The sequence below is a fragment of the Girardinichthys multiradiatus genome, chromosome 9 (genome assembly GCF_021462225.1).
Source record: "Girardinichthys multiradiatus isolate DD_20200921_A chromosome 9, DD_fGirMul_XY1, whole genome shotgun sequence".
Lineage (NCBI taxonomy): Eukaryota > Metazoa > Chordata > Actinopteri > Cyprinodontiformes > Goodeidae > Girardinichthys > Girardinichthys multiradiatus.
In genome coordinates this window covers 5,667,431-5,690,277 of record NC_061802.1, presented here as the reverse complement: position 1 = coordinate 5,690,277, position 22,847 = coordinate 5,667,431, and the positions used below count along the sequence as shown (strand labels likewise).

General features: G+C 39.6%; 1 protein-coding gene across 1 annotated transcript in view; it reads left to right on the top strand.

Moving 5' to 3' along the window:
* The window catches only part of LOC124873250 (contactin-associated protein-like 4), a 147,478-nt gene that overhangs the window by 78,701 nt on the left and 45,930 nt on the right, over positions 1 to 22,847 (top strand). Inside the window, exon 10 of the mRNA XM_047373770.1 lies at positions 5,459 to 5,630. Within this exon, the coding sequence (XP_047229726.1) occupies positions 5,459 to 5,630 (172 nt within the window). The remainder of the gene's footprint in view (positions 1 to 5,458; positions 5,631 to 22,847) is intronic.

Here is a 22,847-nt window from a genome sequence, read left to right as displayed (position 1 = left end):
AAGAAACAATTTGATGACACTGACTAGAGTTCATGTTTGTCAGATCTGACACCTTCTAGGGCAAAAGATCCCCATAGTGAACTGTGGTGCACATTCTGACCAAAATAAAATAAACAGACCCAGATCTGTTTAAGATTTTTTTTAACTAAACATGTTAACCAGCATTTACAAAAGATGATTTCAAGCTGCACAGCTTTTCTAGACTTTACAGAACTCACCATCTCTATTACTGAGATAAATCAGCCCGTGAAGAAGTTCAAATCCAAGAAAAAATATGTCGATTAGAACAGAAATCCTGCATATCTGTCTCTTAAAAGAGAAGAATGGAAAGGGAGCAGAAAGCTTTCACTCTGACTGGCTGGAGTTTTAAACCTGCCTGTCTTACATTGTATGTGCAGACATTGTGTAGAAGACTAAAATCTGCAAAGTAAAGAACTACTATAAAATTAAATGCAAGTTATTTGAGCAATCGTACCCTCTTGAATTTGAACTGAAGGGACAGAAAGCAGATCCACAAGGATGTTCGTGCACATCCGTCTTTACAGCTAACTGTAAAGATCCTGTTAGCTGTAGTTGTGTGGAACAAAATGTTGATGGACCACTTGTCTGCTGAATATTGGATCATTTGCACATTGCTGGACACCACCAGGCCTTCCGGCGTCATCGGCCATTTTGTATCCCAGTATAGTCTGCTACTACAAATCCCAGTGGGAACTGCGGCTCATAAGACAGGGGTGTCCCAGTTCCGATGCCACAGTGAACAATATAACGGACTATGAGACTGCCCACCCTTGCTTTTCAGCTTGGGACAAAGACGCGGTTACCACGCAACTGAAGCAGCATTCTGGAGAAGAGGTCCCAAGTGGATTTCATTCATTCTCCTCGTTGGCCAATGAGAAAACTAAGTGGATTAAGCTTACAGGAATAAGAAGGCTTGTAAGTTTTCAACTTTACCGATCGAAGACGTGAGTTTAACACATAACCAAAAAAAACCACGGAGTTTTCAAGGAGACGCAATTTTTCCTCCTTGTTTTTGTACAAGTCGACTAGTGACGGTCTGTCATAATTTTTCTACTTTTCTGCCACGGAGGCCACCAAGGAAGAAAACGAACTGCTTTGCTGAGTTTCCGCGCACGCGTGGAACTCTTCACCCCCCCTGCTTAGAGGAGACAACAACAAGTAAAATCCACCTTTTATTTCTAAAACTGAACTGTTTAATAACTTTATGGTGAAAATCAACCATTTTCTTTTGTCTTCAACTTCGGGTTTATCAGTTGCCACCAAACGTTTTACAACCCTTTGTGTTCTCAAACATCCCCAGCGGTGGGGGAAGTTTTATGGCTCACTGTCATTAAGATACACTTTCTGGCGGGCTGCTTCCCAAAACACCATATTCCTTTGTCATATTATCACCTTTGCCATAACTGCTGGTTTGATTCCATATACACCCACTGCTGTTTTGTTTTATTTTGTTTAGTTAGATATTTTGCCCTTTTGTGTAGAACTTTGCATGTTTGATTAGGTGAAGGTTTCAATTAGGCTGTTGATTTAATAAATGTCACGTAGATAAAGAGAAGTCGTTTTTGTTTATTTTGTGCAAGAGTGATTTGTCAATCAAAATAAGGTCAAAGTTCGCCACGTTTCGGCAGAAACGGTTGATTAAACAGTGACATCTAATAATAGTTATCAATTATTACTGAGTATTTAACAGTTGTTATAAACCGAGGCTCCAGTTTACACAGGCTCTCCAAAGCTGAACAATAACAGATTAGAAAAATGTTGCCTTGTCTGAGGAGTCTTGGCTCAGATGATAGGGTCTGAAAGCATGGATCCATCTAACATTGTTTCAAAGGTTCGGGCATGGTAGTAATTTCGGGGGTGGTGGTAGTGGGAAATATTTTATTGGCATACTTAATAGCAGCTGAGCATCATTTAAATGCCATAGTCTGTTTGCTCTCCATTCCTTTATAATCTGAGCATACCCATCTTCAAATGGTTTCTTCCAGCAGGATAATGCACCATGTTACACAACTAAAATCATCTCAAACTGGCTTCTTGCACATAACATTGAGTTCCCTGTACTCCAGTGGCACCACCAGCGCCAGCACCTGAATACAGTATTGTAGCTTTGGGATGTGAGGGAATGAGAGGTTTTGACCATCATGGAAGTCTTATTTTTATCTGTTATTGGGTTACACATTACTGCTTTTGTTTTGTAGGTTTGTTTTTGCAGCACGTTAGGCTATGCAAAAATTGTTGAGCAAAACTCTACAAACATATTGCTGTAGGGACTGCTCAAGGTACTTGATTAAAATTCAAACATGAAAACAGAGTTACACACTACAACATTGTGCTTTGTTTTCCACTGAAATCAGAGTTTTATGTTTTAAACCCAAATAATGATTTAGAAACAGTAAATTCTATTTCATATAAGTCTACAAATTAGTGCAATGGTAGGCAGTGGTTTTGAAGGGGAGCATGACCCTCTGAGTTACAGTTTTATCAATATAATTTTGTTGCTGTAGACAGCCAAAGGAGCCATGATGTACCTTATGTGTTATACAGTTATTGATTACTCTAGGGAGAGTTGCAGTTATTTACAGTTGGTAAAGATGCCATCATTTAAATATGAACTCTTAAATCATAAATTAAGTTTTCCGATTTACGTTAAATTTTAGATGTTTACTTTCCACAATTAACATATCAATTTTGAAAATTGTCATTTTTTCATTGCCTTAATAAAAGCTGCATTAAATCTTCTTCTGTGCTTCTAAAATTTTAACGGACAGAGAGCAGCATACCATTTTTTTCCCTTCTGTTGGCATAAGCTGAACTGTGTTCCTGACAGGCTGCCTGTAACTGGAGCAATGCAGAGCCTGCAGCGAAATCGCTAGATTTGGCCATAGTGTGTCATCATTCAGGATTAACCTAAAGCGTAAATCTCTGACGGATAAGACACGTAGCTTTTTTTCACAGGATCAGGCTCTTCTTGTGCCTGGAGGCTGAGACGACTGTTACGGGAAAAAAAAGGCACATCCCAAAGGCAAAAATAATGGGAAATCAGCTAATAAAATGAAACATTTACTCATGAAGTGCCTGCTTCATTTGAAAAAGGACATTACAGAGAGAAAAAGGAATTGTTTGTCTTATAAATTTTTTGTAGGATCCTCAAAAGATAACAGACAGTCTTTGAAATACGAGAGATCGCTTACAAGCTAAATAAAAGAGATCACGAACACTGTTTTGTGCAGATATTTTTTAACTAGCATCAAGCTTTAGGTGGTATTATACTTCTTCAACAAGCAATCAGTTGACCATTGTAATTTGGAATGAAGTGCCTTTATGATTCCAGGATTGCTAACATATCAGATGTTTTGTACCATCTTTCATTGTCATTGGGGTTTCCGTCTGCAGGATGAAATCTAAAAACTGGTTTAAAACCTGTAGGGAACAGAAAAGATACTACTTGCAATCAGAAATCCCCATGTAAATTATGAAATTGTTTAGCTTCCACAACATTTGAACTTGTGCTGTTACTATGTGCATCCTATCTATACCCTTTGAATGTTTTTACATTTTTTCGATTATGACCACAGTCATCAATGTATTTTATTGTGATTTTATGTGACAGTCAAACACAGTGTGGTACATAATTGTAAAGTGGGAGAAAAACAAATGGTTTTCTAAATATTGTAGAATATATATTTGCAGTCCATTGTACTCTGATACCCCTTAATAAAAAACTGCAACAAATTGTCAGTCAGTCATCAGTGATTTTCTACCGCTTCTACCATAGTGGGTCGCGGGGAAGCTGGTGCCTATCTCCAGCAGTCTATGGGCAAGAGACAGGGTACACCCTGGACAGGTCGCCAGTCCATCGCAGGGCAACACACAAACAACCATGCACACTCATTCACACACCTAACGGCAATTTAGAGAGACCAATTAACCAGTCATATCATTAAACAGTCATGTCTTTGGACTGTGTACCCGGTGAGAACCCACACACGGGGAACATGGAAACTCCATGCAGAAAGACCCCCGTCCGGGAACCGAACCCAGGACCTTCTTGCTGCAACAGTGCTACCAACAGCGCCACCGTGCAACAAATTGCTTTCAGTGAATTAGTCAGTAAATTCCAGTGTAAAATTTTATCTCAGTATAAATACAGTGGCTCTGAGAAGCACTCAGGGATTTGTTGGAGAACATTAGTGACTAAGAAGTAAAGCCCCTTTGACTCAAAATGTCTTAAGTTGCAGGTCTTTGCACAGCATCTGTCTTGAGAATATTCAGCTGTTGGGATATTGTTTTATAACCTTATCCCAACCCTGCTTTAAACTTCACCAGAACTTTATCACTGACCCGTCTTGTGTGCTCCTTGATGGTTGTTTGCAAATGTTGTCAAACAAACTTCTGATTACTTTGCAGAACATCTGTATTTTTTTAATTAAATTGCACACAGGATGATTCCACTATGTAGGTGTCTTCAGAAAGCAAACTGTTTCTGAATTTGATTTAGGGTTATCAGAGTGAAAGTGTCTGATTGTGAATCTATGCCACACAACTTAAAGATTTATCTGTAATGATTTTTAAAGGGGATATGTCATGCTTCTAGAGCGTTTCACACCACCCCATTCGGCCATTTTTGTAGTTTTATAGCAGATATACAATTATGTAGCAGTGCAGAAACCTTTCATTCCCAAATTCATCAAAAGATATCAACAACAGAGCCAGAATCCAACCCAGAGCAAGAGAAAAATGAAGACGACGAACCTGCAGAACCGCACCTTCAAATAAATGTGTGTGTTACACCCTCTCCATCCATACCAAGTAATTACATTAGGCAACGTAGTTTACACTTCGAAGAGGTTCTTATGCTGGGGGATGGTGTAATGAATTGTGTGGGTTAATAGACCCAACAACCGAACATTTAGACTTATCCACTTGCAGCTTCGGCCTACTTGAGCTTGGACTACAAAATCACAGCGAGAATCACAAATGGAGGATTTGGGAAATTGATTAGCCAGAAGTCCATGACCTTGTTCAGCAGTTATGCAGCAAATACTGTGACACAATAATTAAAAAAACAGAATAGAGAGGACTGAACGAATTGAAAAATATGACCCCAATAGAATATAAAGGTATCTGTGCCGCACCTGGAGAGACTAAATTCAACTTTTCTCCTAAAGACTTCACATACACTACAAAATGTATTTAAGGGATAAAAGAGTGGATTTTGCATGATATGTCCCCTTAAAAAAAACATTTTCACCTTCTAATGTTGCCCAACTTTGTGTTGGCTTGTCAAATAAAATTGTAATAAAATACCCTGAGGTATCCAAAGTTAACTTTACCACTTTTTAGTACCAAGAAGTAATACGAATCATAACTATTTCATGACTTTTGCCTGCTCAGATGTTTCTCATACCATCTAAGTAATTTGTATATCTGTCTTTAGGCTGTCCTGCTCAGAGAGCCAGTTTGGACTGCAGAAACCCATTTCAAGTGTTTCAGGGATGTATGCGTCTACTAAAATTGGACGACCAACTAGTGGACTTAATAAAAGTGCAGGAAAGACGGCTGGGAAACTACAATTTGCTGCAGGTTGATATTTGTGGCATCATTGACAGGTTTGTAAAACTAAAGTTTGAACTAAGATTTTTCTTGTGCTGTGTTGATTTTTGACAAACAGGTGGATTTTTACTCTATTGAACATATAGAGCACTTAATACCACTCTTACAGTAAATGCTTATTCTTTGTGTTGTTTTTGGGAATTCCTTAATTTTGTACTTCTATGATGATTACTATGACTGATATTTTACACCTGTTAAATACTTTGTTCCTTTTTTAATTAATCAGTGTTTCTCTAAATACAGAGATAAATAGTAAAGGCTTCTGTTAAGTGTTTTTTAATTGAATGAACAATCATGACATAACATAACTGTTCTAGTATAATTTAGTAAAGGTTTGGAGAAAATCTGAGGATAGTTTATCTCTAAAGGCTCAGTAAAAACAGCTCTCAGCAATGGACTGTAATTTAGTTAAAACAGGTGAATAGAACATAGATTAATTGGATGTTGATTACTGGGTTTGACCAATAGTATACGTTTTTGCTGCATGAGGATTGTTATGCTGTTTATGTTCATTTAGATACTTTCAGTGATACTTTCCTCTTTCTAAACCCATTATTTACATTTACTATATTTGTGGTATAGACTTTAGAGGTTTACCCAACTTAATTGCAGCTTGCATGTCCACTGTTTGCTGCTTTTGTTGTCCAATGAGCTAACCCCTCCCTCCTACTTCCCTATGTCTAAAGGGATTGCTCAAACCAGCTCTCCATCCAACGGGTCCGGACTTCCCTAAACCTGATCGATCTTACTAAGCAGGTTTACTGAAAGTTCTGTTTAAGCTGGTGTCGGGATATGACTCGCCTAGCCTCTGACAGCCTTCATACAAAAGTCTCGCCCTTCTTCAACTGGAGGTCTGGACGACTGAGTAGCCTATCGCAGTCATCCACACCCTCAACAGTCACTATTGTTCACGGCTGCTCATTCCCTAATTTTACAACTGGCTCTTGGTATATGGGCTAGGTTAATTTTAGTGGCTCGGCACGAGCCCCAAGGACGCTGTTTTAACAAACTTGACTAAGGCAACCTATAAAAACCTCCTAAAATATCTTAGAACCAGGCAACAAGACTTTTTACCACCAATGAAAAACCAAAAATACGGTGACTCAAATAATTGAATGTCCACGATTGAACTAGAATTTTATATACTTTCTTTAATTAGTAACGATTTGCAGGGGTCAGTAACAGCTTAAATTCAGCAACACAAAATAATTTCAATAATAGAAATGAATCAATCAACTCAACCTGTCTTTCCCTGATGCTGAAACTAGTGGGTTTGGAGAGGCTTTGAAGACGGAGCCTCTTCCATGCACCTGATGGAGATGTTTCTTCTGGTAACAACGAATGGTTTCTTGAAGGGAATATGACTTAATCTTCAGATTTCTTCCTTTAAGTGGCAGGCACTGATGCTCCATGCTTTGATGGTTAAACAGGATCTTTGTTGTTATATTTCTCCGAAGACAGTAGTTTCCAGAGGCTGAAGAGTTGAAGGAAATCCGGAGACATAAATGAGGTTGATTCAGGACTTCCAGAAGCCTGAAATTTAGAGCAATCAGCTGTTCACCGATCAAGTTCACTTCTGTTGTCTGGATAAAAAGGCTTTAGATTAAATCAGATTCTTAATCTTGAGGCACAGTCCTTCTGGGGAACACGGGTTGATCCTCTTTTTAATGCAGTCGATCAGTTGGGCTGTGTTTCTGTTCCTTTTCCATCTAAGCTTTTTTTTTCTCCGTCCGATCTTGTTCGCTGGTCTTCTGCGAGGAAACAAACCCCGTTCCCTCCCTCAGCTTTGCCTTTATTGCGCAGATGCTCTCACCAGTCAGCCCCTCGTTAGGCTTCTCAGTTATTGCGCAACCTACTTTGCTCAGCTCCTTGATTATTGCTCAATACTTTAGTCATGGTCACTGTGACCTACTGATTCTGTTTCTCAGCCTTGGAGATGCCGGTAATAGCCACACTGGTCTGTAGTCGCATCCTCCCTTCCTCCCGTTAGCCTTCAAAAGGTTCACTGTCAGCATGCAGCTGGCTCTCGTCACTCCTAGTCATCCTACATTTCTCTCCCTAATCTGCTTAGTCTTAAACTTTACACAGTATTACACATTCCATTCTCAGCTTTCTGTATTTACTTTAAAACACAGTTACAAAACCATCACTTCATTTTTTTTCTTCATGCTTTACAAATGATTAACGTTATATCTCTTTCATATATAGCTGATTAAGAATGTCAAACCTTAATGTTTTTTACTTTAATTCTCAGTTCTTAACCACATTTCAATCATACATCTTTTAACTTGATAATCAAAGATTACTGATTTCATTTAATACTTGGAAAATCATCATACATCATAGGATACTTGTTGTTTATACTTCTGCAAAAGATAAGACAGATAATATGTGGCTCCACACAGGCCTCTCCAGTCTCTCAGTTCCAGAATATGAGAACATGCTTGTTTCACTCTCTACTGCTTCAACTGTGTATTTTAATAATTATTGCATGGATTACACATAAGGATATAAGGATATTTATTGTAACTTTTATGGAGTTAACTATGAGCGGTTACTAAATGTTGCATGGATTACATGGAAAGATCTCACCTTATTTTGACACAGCATACCTTTATTTAGACACAGATAAAACTAACAAAAAAATGTCATATCAATCAGATAAAACAGATAAAACGAACAAAAAAATATATGATATCAATAACATCCTGGAAGGAGAAAATTGATTAAATCATATAGAAATCGATTTTCTTTTTTTTAGCCTCAGCAAATGTTTAGGATGAGAATAAACCAACTAATTCCACTCAAATTTATAGGGCTCATACCCTGAGCCATCCAATGAGTCACTAAGTTAGTTTTCTGTAATCCAGAAGGAAAAAAAGACAGTGTGCTACAAAAGCAATCAATTCTTTTGTAGCAAAAGGGAAAGCTTTCAAAACCCCCCTAATAGTTTACGTAACATCTTTCAAATTTGGATGTTAATTAGTTTACTATATGTACAGATAAACTGAGGATTTTGTAGACAAATTAATAGTGTTTTATGTTCCCTTTTTCAATGGCATTCAAATTTAAAAAACATAGAGCACTACCGACTCTAACAGAACAGTGATTGTTTCCATTTACTAATGTTGGGACAGTAAAACCAAGGCTTTCTTCTCAGATTTGAATAACATCACTTAATTATTTGACTCATTCCAAGGAGTTTCACAAACACGTTTTTTGCGTGCAACACAAAGCATGTCAGTTTTTTGAACTAGCATGGCAACCCCAGCCTCTCTCCTCAGTGTGTGTAACAGTTTCTGCAAATGGATGTGTAAAAGCTATATAGCTAAAAATGTTGGAAACTGAACTGGTAGCTAGGACCTGTATGCATCTCTCAGGCATTTAACAGGCAACTACCTGTGAAGACTTTAAGTAACTGCAGCCAGCTGAGCAGTCTAAGCAGGACAGGAGAGAAGAGTTTACAGTATTTTGGGGATTTTTTTCGCACCTGCTCAGCAATTCACAGTCAGGTCTCTTATTCACAGCAGCACAACATGCAGGTTATAGAAAGTGAAGCTGACAGACTAGCAGTTACACAGAATAGATTTGTTGACCACAGGTTCATGCAGAATCGAAACAGATTTTTACTTTATAAAAAGTCATATGACCTCTTTTTCTAGACGTCTCTCAGTATATCAAACTAAACCTTTCCTGTTCTTACTCAGTTATAATGACCAGTTTTATTTTTATTTGCTAAATGCCATTATAATATTTTTTTTACCTCCTTTGCTTTCAGAAGTTTCCCAATTTTCTTGTAGTATTTGGTAGAGTTGCCTTTAAACTGCAGGACTTGGATCAAACATTTTGGGTCATGTTGTGTGGATGAAAGACCAAAGTAAAGACTTGAATGTGAATGCAGAAAAGTCAGTTGAAGAATTTAACCTTAACAAAAAGGCAAAACTTAGAGCATAGCGAGTGGATAATATGACATGGAGCAATGAAGGAGAACAGGCAGGACAACAGGGAAGTAAAAGGTAATGGAAGAGAATGGAGAAATGAGACAGGTTAACAGAAGGATCCAGCGGAGAACAATGGCCAACAGTGAACTTAAATACTGAGGGAATTGTGGGAAATGACATGGGAAGTGTGTTAATCAGAAGATGATGTGGAGCAGCTGAGGCAGAGTGAAAGCGGGGAAGCTGCGGGAGGGAGACTAATTAACAGGAGAGGATCTGACCAGAGATACAAAGAAACTTTCAAACCAAGGGAAACAAATATATATTATAAATAATTTTAACTGTACTAACAATAGAACATAAGAATAACCTAAAAAACCACAACCGAACGCCCAAGGATCATGACACTTCCTGGCTGATGTCTTGAGATGTTTAGTATTTCCACATAATGTTTTAACTCATGATGCCATGTAATTTAGGGAAGTACACCAGTCGCTCCTGCTACTAAACACCAACACATTATATTGCCACCCCCGTACTTTACAGCTAGTATTGGGTACTGTTAGGTATTATTTAATCAACTCAGAGGTAAGGAACGACACAGAGTCAGTTTTACTTGCAGCAAGGGTAGCTCACACTCTGCAGTGCAGACTACAAAGTGTTGGCACCCCCCTCTCTTTATTTATACATGCTGGTTCACACACAGTTCAATAAACATTCAGGGTGTGTGTGTGTGTGGGGTCAGAAAGGTTAGGGTTCATGTGTCTTGATTTTGAACAGAGAGGGAAAATGGGACTTGGTTGAGCAGCCCTTAGATGCTGCTGATAAAAGCATAACTCACTCCTGTCCCCCTATCCCTTCCTGTGGCATGTAGGAGGGAAAGGCACTTAGAGCAGACATGAGTGATAAACAATACAAAAGTTTTCAAACCCTAACAGGTACTAAGGCTCACAAATTCCTGCTTTTTCTTCCAAATGTAATAAATGTCATCATTACCAAACAAAATTTCATCAGACCACACAACATGTTTCCAAAAAATTGGGTTCTTGTTCTAAAAGTATTCCGAAACTATAATCTGACTTTTTATGGTACTATTACAGTAATTGCTTATTCTTCTCTGAGTGCCTTTACCACCTATGTCAGTATATGACTAGTTTCACTGTGTGTATAGACCTTCTCTTAACAGTGTTGTTCAACAATAAGTTTGGTTTGGCTTTTAGCACCTACAGAAGACAGAACATGCTTCCTCCCTGGCTGTAGATTCGCACGGTGTTCAGACATCAGAAAATTGTACCGAAGGATGAGCAAGATTCTGGGAGGTGCACAATTCTCTTCCTGATATCTTGGCTAATTTACTTTGATTTTTCCACAATGTCAAACAAGAAAGCATTGTGTTTGAGGTGTTGCCTTAAAATACATCCACCTCCATTTACCTAAAATGTTATGAATGAACTAATCAGAATATTGACAAAATTATCTAGGGTTTTTAAATTGTTTATGTGTATGTAAACTTCTAAAATTGGAGAAAGTAATTAAAAATTCTCATTATTCTGGCATTCTGAAAATAGAAATATTTTTGGTAATTCTAATTGAGCAAACTGAAAAGTTACGTCTGTTTTAACGTTTGGCAGTGAGAAAAATGTCATGTTTCTTTTATTACAGCGCATATAAATGTCTGTTTCAACTTTACATACACCCCAGGTCAATAAGTGTATTCTGTGTATTTGCGGGTCTGTCAGCTAAATTTTTTATGACCTGCATGTTGTGCTGTATTACTTTCTGAATAAAAGAGAGCCATCATGGTGAATCACTGAGCAGGTGCTAAAAAAATCCAAACAACAGCAATTTGCACTGTCCCTGCAGTCCTGCGTTTGCTGTTCAGCAGGCATAAAGTCTTCACAGGAAATACTAGTTAGCCTCCATAGTAATCGCATGTCCACAAAGCTTCTGCCTTGTGTTGGTTTAGCCAGAGGCAGTAATAGAAACCTGGAAGATTGGATACCTGGAAGCTCAGTTATCCAGGAGAGATTATACAGACTGTCAAACCTTACCAGAAAACTCTATCCTCATTCTGTTACCTGATCTACAACATGCAGCATGTTGGAGGGCACATTTAACTGCAAAATGTTAATCATGATAGAGACCTACTGAGGAGATACAGATGAAAAATAACTGAATTTCTCAGGTTAACCATGGCACAGATCTAGATCCATGTGCAGGTTCCTTGGATATGTCTTTCCTCCTAATGGTGCATGAGGTAAATTTTAGAAACAGTTAACCAGCTGTCAAATTTTATTTAACTTGTAGCAATATTGAAGGACGTTCTCAAAGATTGCATGCACTGATCATTTGTTCATCTGTTTTATGTGACCTTTAAAAACTGCTAACATTAAAATCTTAAATATAATATTTCTTAAATATAATTCATAAATGCTTTGTATTGAAGTCATCATTCAAGCTATAAACACTTTATAACATTTTTAAAATCACTTAGAAAAGACTTAAAAGATACTTCAACACTGTTGCAGGATGGGATACTTCACCTTTTATTCATCCTGATACATATAATTTAGTTGTTGCTCAGCGTTTTAAACTTCTTGTAACAACGTTGGCCATTTTATAATGCACTGCTACTACTGATCTAAAGTGCAAAGCCTGCAGCTTCCCATTCTTTTGATGTCTCTTCATAAAGATATTTAAATTAGTACTTCAGGAAATCACAATACCAGAAATTACATTATGGACCTTTTTTTGTTTGTGTGTGATTTATTTTTAAAACTCTTTGCAAGGTCACTGCTAAAAGATGCAAAGGTTATAAAAAAAGAAAGAATACAAGCAATTCATCATGAAAGACTTTATTCTGTGCTCTCAAAAACAGGAGAATTGTCCTAGTTTTTCAGAAAGTGAAATTATTCAGTTTGTTTGTTAACTACAATCTGTTTTTTTTGGAAATGTTTCTCTGTTTGCACCTCAGGGGTCAACTTATCAACTGTTAAAACATTTAGTTCAGAATGTATCTAAAGAGTTAAAAGAAATAATTGTATATTTTTATAATCCATCAAATAAAAAGTGCTCACTTAAATTTTGAACAAGAGATCAAAGATAGGTCACAAAGGAAGCATATGAGAAAAACTGTAGAGCAGAAAAACGTGCCTGCTCTACAGGCTCGCAACTTACCCTCATTGTTTTAGACGCCATGGATTACCTTCTAAAAATGTTCTCTGTGGCTTTTATTCCTCAGTCTCTATGAGGGACAGTGTGACCATGAGTTTGGGAGTATTTCTTTTAGGTTAAGAAAAGAAAAGTGGAGAAAGAAGGTGGACCAAGCCCAAACCTTTTCAGCGTACATATTTTTCAACAGCAATAAGGTTTGCAGTTCACTCTGCAATAAACTGTATTACTCACCCTAAACAATGCCAAGCTGAATTTACTGTGCCTTGCAAAAGTATTCACCTCTCTTGGCTTTTTATCTATTTTGTTACATTCCAACCTGTGATTGAATTTAAAAAAAATCTTATTTTATGTGATGGATCTGCACAAAATAGTCCAAGTTGGTTAATTAGTGAAATGAAGTCCACCTGTGTGCAATCTAAGTGTCACATGTCAGTATAAACACAACATTTCTGAAAGGTGCCAGAGGCTGCAACACCACTAGGTAAGAGGCTTTACACCTTAAAACACAAAGGAGCTCTCCAAACAAGCGACTTCTACTTCTCAACAAGTTGTTAAGAAGTACAAGTCCGGATGGAGTTACAAAAAAAATCCAAATCTCTGATGTTCCCCTGGAGCACCTACAAATCCATCATCCTTAAATGTAAAGCTCATGGTAACACAACAAACCTGACCAGAGAGGGCCACCCACTAAAACTCACAGACCAGGCAAAGGAGGATATTAATCAGAGAGGCAGCACGGACCAAATGTAAGCCTGAAGGAGTTGCAAAGTTCCACAGACTGGAGTATCTCTCCACAGGACCACAATAAGCCATATACTTCATTTAGCTGGACTTTATGAAAGAGTGGCCGGACAAAAGCCCATACTCGGTGTAAAAAAAAAAAAAAGCACGTTGTGTGTTTGCCAAAAGGCATGAGGACGACTCCCTAAACGTATGGTGGAAGGTGCTCTGGTCAGATGAGGCTAAAGTTTACTTTTTAGGCCACTAAGGAAAGCACTATGAACTTGCAGCTGTAATTGCTGCGAAAGGTGGCCCTATAAAGTACTGACTTTATAGGGCCACGGCTGGGTTAACAGCCATGCATGCTGAAGTTTGAACCTTTATCTTGTTTGCCTCACAATAAAAAAAACAATGCATATTTAAAGTTACTTCAAGGCTGAACTATTTTAATTCCTTACTATCAGGATGTCCACAAAATGCAGTTAAAAGCCCTCAGCTGATCCCAAATGCTGCAGCAAGAGTTCTGATGAAAATTAAAAAGAGAGATCATATTTCTCCTACTTTAGCTTCCTTTCATTGGCTCCCTGTTAAATCCAGAATATAATTTAAAATTCTCCTCCTCACATATAAAGCCCTTAATGATCTAGCTCCATCATACATCAGAAATCTGATTGTTCCATATGTTCCTAACAGGGCACTTCATTCACAGACTGCAGGTTTACTGGTGGTTCCTAGAGTCTCTATAAGTAGAATGGGAGGCAGATCCTTTAGTTATCAGGCTCCTCTCCTGTAGAACCAGCTCCCAGTTTTAGTCTGTGAGGCAGACACCCTCTCTACTTTTAAGGCTAGGCTTAAAACTTTCCTTTTTGATAAAGCTTATAGTCAGAGTGGCTTAGGTTATCCTGAGCTATCTCTGTAGTTATGCTGCTATAGGCTTAGGCTGCTGGAGGACATAATGACCACTTGCACTCTCTCTGCTACATTCTCATACCTGTATGACCCCTTCTCTTTTCCAATGGTTATAATCAATCTGACAGAGAGAGGTATCCCAATCATTGTGGTTTTTAGTATAACAATGACCATCAGTGGGACCCTTTGTGAGGTGCCTTGAGACGACATTGTTGTAAATATGCGCCGTTTAACTAAATAATCTGAACTGAAACTATCTGTGTAGTTATGCTGCTATAAGCTTATGCTGCTAATGACCACTTTCACCCTCTTCGCTACATTCTCACACTACTCTCCAATTTTGTATTATTTGCTGTTATTTCAGCTTTTAACCTTGTTCTTTCTATTCTCTTCCTAGAAGCTACACCTGGCCTGGCTCTGTGTCTACCTGTGACACCTTTCTGGAGAGGGGAATCGTCCGAGCTTCTGCTGGCAACAACTTAATGCTCACCCTCTACCCATGATCCACTTGGCCCTGTCTTTCAGTGTTTAACCCTTTCTCTCTCCTAGACATGGCGATTGACTGAGCTTAACTGTAACTAACTCTATGTCCTCTCTTTCAGACTCTAACCTTGAAAACTGGCTCAGAGTTTATCTGTTTTTTCTTCCTAAATTAAAACACTAAAGGAGCTACATCCATTAACATTTACTTTTCCTTCCCATAGAAAGTACTCCTGGATCAGTGCTTCCGTGTTCTTTTTCTGTTTCTGCTCTGTTCTCTCAAACCTCCAGTCGGTCATGGCAGATAGCCGCTCACACTAAGCCTGTGGGGCCTGTGACTGTCCACTTTTGCTACATTCCCATTCAGGAGGAGTGACTGCCACAAGTCACTGACTCGATGCAATCTGCTAGATTTTCTGAGATAGAAAAACGTTTTAACCAATTTGAATAAATAACTGAATCTGACTGCACTGTTTGACAGTTAGGATTAATTGGAAAGTATTTATCTGACTTGAAATCTGTATGATTCGATTGAATTGACTTTGTGAAGTGCCTTGAGATGACGTGCTGTGAATTGGCGCTATATAAATAAAACAGAATTGAATTGTATTGAATTGAAGTTGTAGACATGTTCTATAAATGAAATGGTGCACACTTTCAAACAATACATTTTAATTCCAGTTTGTGAGGCAACAAAACATTAAAAAAGCCAAGGGAGGTGGGGGGGTGAATACTTTCGCAAGTTACTGTAAATATCACAGACACTAGAAAAAAATCTGAGGATATTCAAATGGCTACAGGTAACATCTTATGAACCCAAACTCCACATACCATACAAAATGCAAGTCTGAGGAATCTCTGCTGGTGAGCATGGATGAGCATGCCGCATTCAGGTACAGCTGGGACACTAGGTCATCGAAATATCAAAATGACTCCAAAATGAGTTAGACATGTTTTATTATTAAATATGGTCACAGTCTTATTTAAAAATTTCCAAACATTAACACTAACCATTTTGAAGTGATTATTGTGTTGTATAATATATCTATCCATGCCTATGCCTGCTTACCTTTTTCAGTGAAGAAAATCAGACCAAATTCAGCAAGTTCTGTACTTTCCCTATTTTTTTAGTTTTTAGAACATAAAATCTAAATAATTGTTTGTTGCTATAAGAAAAAAAAAATGTCAATATTATTTTATTTCTTGATTAAAGTGTTTTGAAAAGTCGGGGCTCCACGAAGGGCTTGACCTGAGAAACGTGGAACGTGGGGTGAATCCTCATGGAATTGGGTAATCTCAGCCATACAGCGACAGGGTTGATGATCTTGGAAATTGGGAAAGGTCCAACAAATCGGGGTGCCAATTTCCGGGATGCTACCCATAATGGAAGGTCCTTGGCGGAGAGCCAAACTTTCTGCCCCACCTGGTACTTAGGGGCAGGGATCCGTCTCCGGTTGGCCGTTCTTGACTGAACCAGTGACATTCTGATTATCGACCTCCTGGCCTTTCTCCATATTCTTTGGCACCTTAGGGCAGCCGCTTCGGCAGATGGAACATTAGCCTCTCTCTCCTGAACCGAAAACATGGGTGGCTGGAAACCAAACACCACATGAAAAGGGGACAAACCAGTGGCACTTGATTGCATAGAGTTCATGGCGTATTCAACCCAGGGCAAATTTTGTGACCACTTGGTCGGGTCTGACTCACATAAGATGCGAAGTTTGGTTTCCACTTCTTGGTTTGCCCTCTCAGTTTGACCATCAGACTGAGGATGAAAACCTGAAGAGAGACTGATAGAAATTCCCAACAAGGAACAGAACTTCTAAAAACGTGACACAAACTGGGGTCCTCTATCAGAAACAATGTCAATAGGAATTCCATGTAGCCTGAAAACATCTTTGGTCAGTATCTCACCCATCTCCTTTGTAGACGGGAGCTTCTCCAGGGGCACCAGATGAACCATCTTAGAAAATCTGTCAATTATGGTCAGTAGAACAGAGTGACCATTTGACACCGGTAAACCTGTTACAAAGTCCATAGCAATGTGTGACCATGGGCGAGTGGGAATGGGCAATGGGTGCAACAACCCCTCAGGGGGGCGACGAGAAGACTTGGCCTGGCAACATTGAAGGCATGCAGAAACAAAGTCTTTGACATCCTTAACCAGCAATGGCCACCAAAACTGAGTTTGAACTGTCTGAATCGTTCTGCTGATTCCAGGATGACAAATGAGACGAGAGCAATGACAAGACTCCAGTACCTTTGGCACAAGGCATTCAGGAACAAAACAGCAGTCCGGTGGGCATGATGGTGGGATATGCAGATCCCTGATGGCCTCCTGGACCTCCCTTTCCACCTCAACTTGGGACACAGACAACCTGAAGGGTTCAGGAAGAATAAACTCCTCTTCACCCGCAGACTGAGATTCTGCGGGCTCTTGAATCTGGGATAGGGCGTCAGGTTTGCCATTTTTACTCCCTGGCCTGTAAGACAGGGAGAAATTAAAACGACCACAAAACAGAGCCCACCTTGCCTGCCTGGGGTTAAGCCGTTTTGGTGATTTCAGGTACTCCAAGTTCTTATAGTCAGTCCATACCATAAACGGCTCCTTAGTCCCCTCCAGCCAATTTCTCCACTCTGTCAATGCCAACTTGACGGCCAGCAACTCTCTGTCTCCCACGTCGTAATTCCGCTGAGCCTGTGACAGAGTCCTTGAGAAGAAGGCACATGGGTGAACACGATCATCCTCACCTCTTTGGCTTAATACGACTCCGATCCCAGTGCTTGAGGCATCCACCTCCACAATAAAGTGTCTCTCTGGGTCAGGAGACGTAACACTGGAGCTGACATGAAGAGTTCCTTCAACCTATTAAAGGCCTTCTCTGCATCCTTATTCCACAGACATTTTGCCTTGGAAGAAGTAAGAGCGTTCAGAGGAGTAGCAACCAGGCTGTAATTTCTAATAAACATCCTATAAAAGTTTGCGAAGCCCAGAAATCTTTGAAGCTGCTTGCGATCAGTTGGAACAGGCCATTCCAATACGGCCTTGACTTTGGAGGGGTCGACAAGCACTTGATCTGGGGAAATGATGAAGCCCAAAAAGGAAGTGGTGGTTATTTGAAACTCACATTTTTCTGCCTTGACGAACAACTGGTTTTGGAGAAGACGCAGGAGAACAGCTCTGACATGTTTTCTGTGGGTTTCCAGATCTTGAGAATAAATCAGTATGTCATCAAGATAAACAAATACGAATTGACCCACCATGTCTCTTAGAACGTCATTGACCAATGACTGAAAAACTGCAGGAGCGTTAGTAAGTCCAAATGGCATGACCTTGAATTCATAATGGCCTGTAGGCGTGTTGAAAGCCATTTTCCAATCATCTCCTTCTCTGATTCGGACCAGATGATATGCATTCCTTAGATCCAGCTTAGAAAATATCTTGGCTCCCTGGATCTGATCAAAAGCTGTGTTCATGAGTGGTAAAGGGTATCTATTTTTAACTGTTATCTCATTAAGGCCTCTATAATCAATGCATGGTCTCAACGAACCATCCCTCTTCCCAACAAAAAAGAAACCAGCACCTGCAGGAGAGGAAGAAGGTTGAATGTGCCCTGCTTTTAATGCCTCATCAACATAATTCTTCATGGCCCTGTGCTCTGGACCAGACAAATGAATAGATTCTGCCTTTAGGGGGTGATGTGCCAGGAAACAAATCAATAGCACAATCATAAGGTCTATGGGGTGGCAGAGCTGTGGCCTTGATCTTATTAAATACTTCCTTTAAATCATGGTATTTTTGCGGTACCTTGGATAAATCCAGATAGGTCTCCTCAACCTCATTCTCCACACTAACCTCCGTAGCAGCAGACAAAAGCAGAACATGACTCAGACCAACCCAGAACTTCTTTATTCTTCCAGTCGATGTGAGGGTTGTGTTTCTGCAACTAGGAGGAACCTAGGACTACAGGAAGTTCAGGTGAATTAATGATCATGAAAGTTACTTTTTCTTGATGATTACCTCCAACTGTTCAGGTAATCTCCCCCGTCCTGAGTTGTAAATTGTTCACCATCCAATGCTAGCACGTTTTGTGTGTCAGCTGACGGAAAAAGCTTTATGCCGTTCTTATTTGCAAATGTTTCGTCCATGAATTCAGTGTCTGCTCCTGAATCAATAAACACGGCCCCCAGGAGAGACATGGAAGAGGTTTGAAAACGAGCAGGAAACAAGAAGGAGGAGGCAGTTAGCTGACTTCGGCTCAGTAGAGACCTCCCTTCTTCTGCTGAGCCTGTCCTTTTAATGGACACCTGAGTGCTAAATGTCCCTTCTCTCCACAATAAAAACAGAGCTTGAATCTTCTCCGACGATCTTTCTCCTCAGGGGTAATCTTGGTTCTGCCCAGTTGCATGGGCTCACAATTCTCATTTTCCTCAGTGAGAGGTGACTGGCTCCTTCTCTCATGCCGGTGTGCAGAACCCTGAGTTAATGATGAGCGACCCTCCTCATGTCGCTTCTCCCTCCTTCTCTCTGCCAGCCAAATATTAATGCGAGCAGCCAGGTCCTCGAGTTGTTTCAGGGAAGAGGGGTAGTCACGGGTCGCTAACTCATCCTTGATGTCTGCGTTTAGTCCTTTCATGAATGCATCCATTTGTGCTGCCTCATTCCAACGGCTCTCTGCGGCCAACAAATGAGTCAATTATATAGGACGAGACAGGCTGATCACCCTGTTTGAGGGACAGTAATCCTCTTGCGGCTTCACAACTTGGAATGACCAGGTCAAAAACTCGAATTAGTTCCTTGGAAAAAGTTTCATATAGATTACAAGATGCAGACCTGTTATGACATTCAGCAGTCCCCCACTGTTTTGCCTTTCCTGCCAGCAGAGATATAACAAAAGCCACCTTGGAACGTTCAGTGGGAAAGGATGACGGCTGAAGCTCAAAATGAATTTCACACTAAGTTAGGAAAGCTCGACACTGGTCTGGGTCTCCCCTGAACATCTCAGGCGGAGATAGGCGTGGCTCCCTTACCTCTGCTGTTGTCCATGTCACTTGGGCGTGGTTTCTTTGCGACGGTGACAAGATTGCCAGAACGTAATGTAAAAATTACGTTCTGGCAATCCTCCAAGCCGGAACCCAACCAGGAAAGGGTCTCATCAACGTGGGTGCGCCATTGTTGTGCTGGCGATGGGTCCATTTTTGGCCAGATTTTTCTATTACGAATCAGAAACAGGCAGACCCAAGATTCAGCCAGACACAGTACTGAAAATTTAAAAGGTTTATTCAACCACAGGAAAACGTCTCTCAAGTAAAACTCCACACAGCTTCTGGGAATCACTGGGGCAGAAAGAGGGATTAGTGACTTGCAGTTTCTCCAGATATTGCAGGGATCAGAAAAGTCATTAACCTGCTTTTGTCTTGAGTAGAACTTGAAACCCAGAGGGGAAACCTCGGTGGGTGGCAGGCAGTGATCTCCACAGCACAGGTAAGAAGTGACTCCAGGCTGAATAATCCAAGGGCAGAAACAGGGTCAATGATCGGAACAAGAGACTCCAGGCAAGGGGCAGGCAGAGGCATAAACCAGATGCAAGAAACAGGGTTGACAACCAAAATCCAAACAGTCCGACAGGGAGTAGGCAGAGAGGCAAAAATCCAAGAGGCAAGGCAAGGTCAAGAAACAATGATCAGACAGGAAGGAACGCTGGATATCTACTCACACGATGACTTTCAAAAATCTGGCACCGTCTGCTTGTCAGAGTCAGTATATATCAGGGAAGACACAGGTGCTTGGCCTGCCAAAGATTGCACTGCACTGCAGCAGCCACCAGGTGCATCTCATCTGCTGATTGCAGCCAGGGGAACAGGGTAGAGCAGACGTGCCAGAATCATAACAAACACATATTTCCATCATTTTTGACAAAAGAAATTTCTCAAGAGTAATTTTAAATTGTTGATTTCACCCCCTGCAGACACTTATTGTTCATCGGCTCCAATTCACATTCAGTGTTAAGAACCATGAATTCATAATCACTAGCAACACTCCTGATGTATGTATTTGCAGCTTCGTGAGGCAGTGTTTCTACACCTACACTTAAGGAAGTAACATCTATTCACTGTGATGGCTCAGAATATTTATTTCAATCTTTCAGAAAGTCACTTTTTCCTAAGAGCAGACTGGAGACCTGTGAAAGCTTTTACCTGCTCTAATAAGTAACCAAACTGTGCGGAAACAAGGGCACAGAAAGCTCTTTACCTCTGTGGTACAGACAAGTGGTCTAAAGTTTTAATTTGTATAGATTAAAATACAAAATTTGGGCTCTTCCTTTTAGGCCCTTATGTCAAGGCCTTTTTCTAAGTGAATACTAAAAAACTTTTGTGTTGAAGGGGATATTTGTGGATAATCACAAGGGAGTGGTTGATCTGATCAATGTTTAAATCCTCTTGATTGCTCATGGCACTGTGAAAAAAGTTGTTGATAATTTTGTCCAATTTAATAATGAGATGAGTTTAGAAAAGAAAAAAGTAGTTTGACGTTGAATAATAATAGATCTAATGCACGTTTGTATGCATATCTATTAAATCAGTAGCTGTTTGTTTTGGATTCTTTGTAATTCAGCAAGCAAAACATACACAGAAATACTTATAAAGAATCTACTGAAAAATTAACATTTATACTTACTAATGTGTAATTTTAAACATGATAAAAATACCAAAGAAATAAAAATATTACTGTGTTAGATGTCAAGCTCCGACTTCTAATGCAAATTAGCTCATTAGCACTATGCTAAAGCCCGATTAATTACAACTGCCCCACCTTAATTAACTTAAATATTACTGTGCACCTAACTCCTAAATGCTGCAGCCTCCAACACCTAATTAGATCTAATAGCACCACCTCACAAACATCACTGCAGGGGTTGAAATGAGCAGCCTTCTGTGCCAGTAGCATGCTGTGCTGGGTGACAAACATAAAACAAAGTTGAAAAGTTTGGAATCCCTGGTTACTGTGAATATGTCTCTCTATACATTGCCTTGCAAAAGTGTTGAAACCCCTTTGAACTTTCCAAATTTCGTCATATTACAATGAAAAACATAGATGTATCTCATTGGTAGTTTATACAATAGACTGACTGTGGAAGGAAAATGACTGCTTTTTTACTAATAAAAATCTGAAAATTCTAGCATGCATTTGTGTTCAGCTCTCTGAATCAATACTTACCACACATTCTGAACTGGTTTTAGGTCTAGACTTTGACTGGCCTTTTTTAACTCATAAATGTGCTTTGATTAAAACCATCCTTTTGTAGCTGGTTCAGGCTTATTGACCTTTTGGAAGGTGAACCTCCTCTTCATGCCTCTTCCTCATATCTTTTGAAGCTTCTTTCCTTGTCAAGAAAAGGCTCCTCACAGCATGATACTACCAACACTATCCCCTTGGGGATGATGTGTTCAGGCTGATGTGCCCAGCATTTTGTATGTATTTCAAAAGGTTTGGACAAAACCCCATCATTGTACATGTGTTATGTGTCCTTTACATTACAAATTTCCAGAAAGACCTCTTAGGGGTTTCTTTTAACAAAGTCTTCTTGTAACTTTTCTATAGTAACCAGATTTGTTAAGTGTACTGCCAATAAATTGGAGCGACAGTGGTGGTAGGGGTTCGTCCTGTAACCTCTGGGTTGCCGGTTACAGGAAGTTACAGGAAGGGTTGTCCCGCTCTGTCCATCTCAGTTGTTGTGTCCTTGGACAAGACACTATTTTAATTGTAGACACTCTAGAAGATCATCAATTCATTTCCTTGCACTAATACTTGTGTTGATCAATCGCATTGTATCACAATAAATGTATTTTAGTTTGTGGTTGTATCATGACAAAATGTGGAAAAGGTCAAGGGGAATAAATACATTTGAGGCACTGAATATTACTATTACTTGCTTTATATTACACCCAGTTCTGCTGAAATTCCAGTTATTTAAAAATATTAGTGAAAAA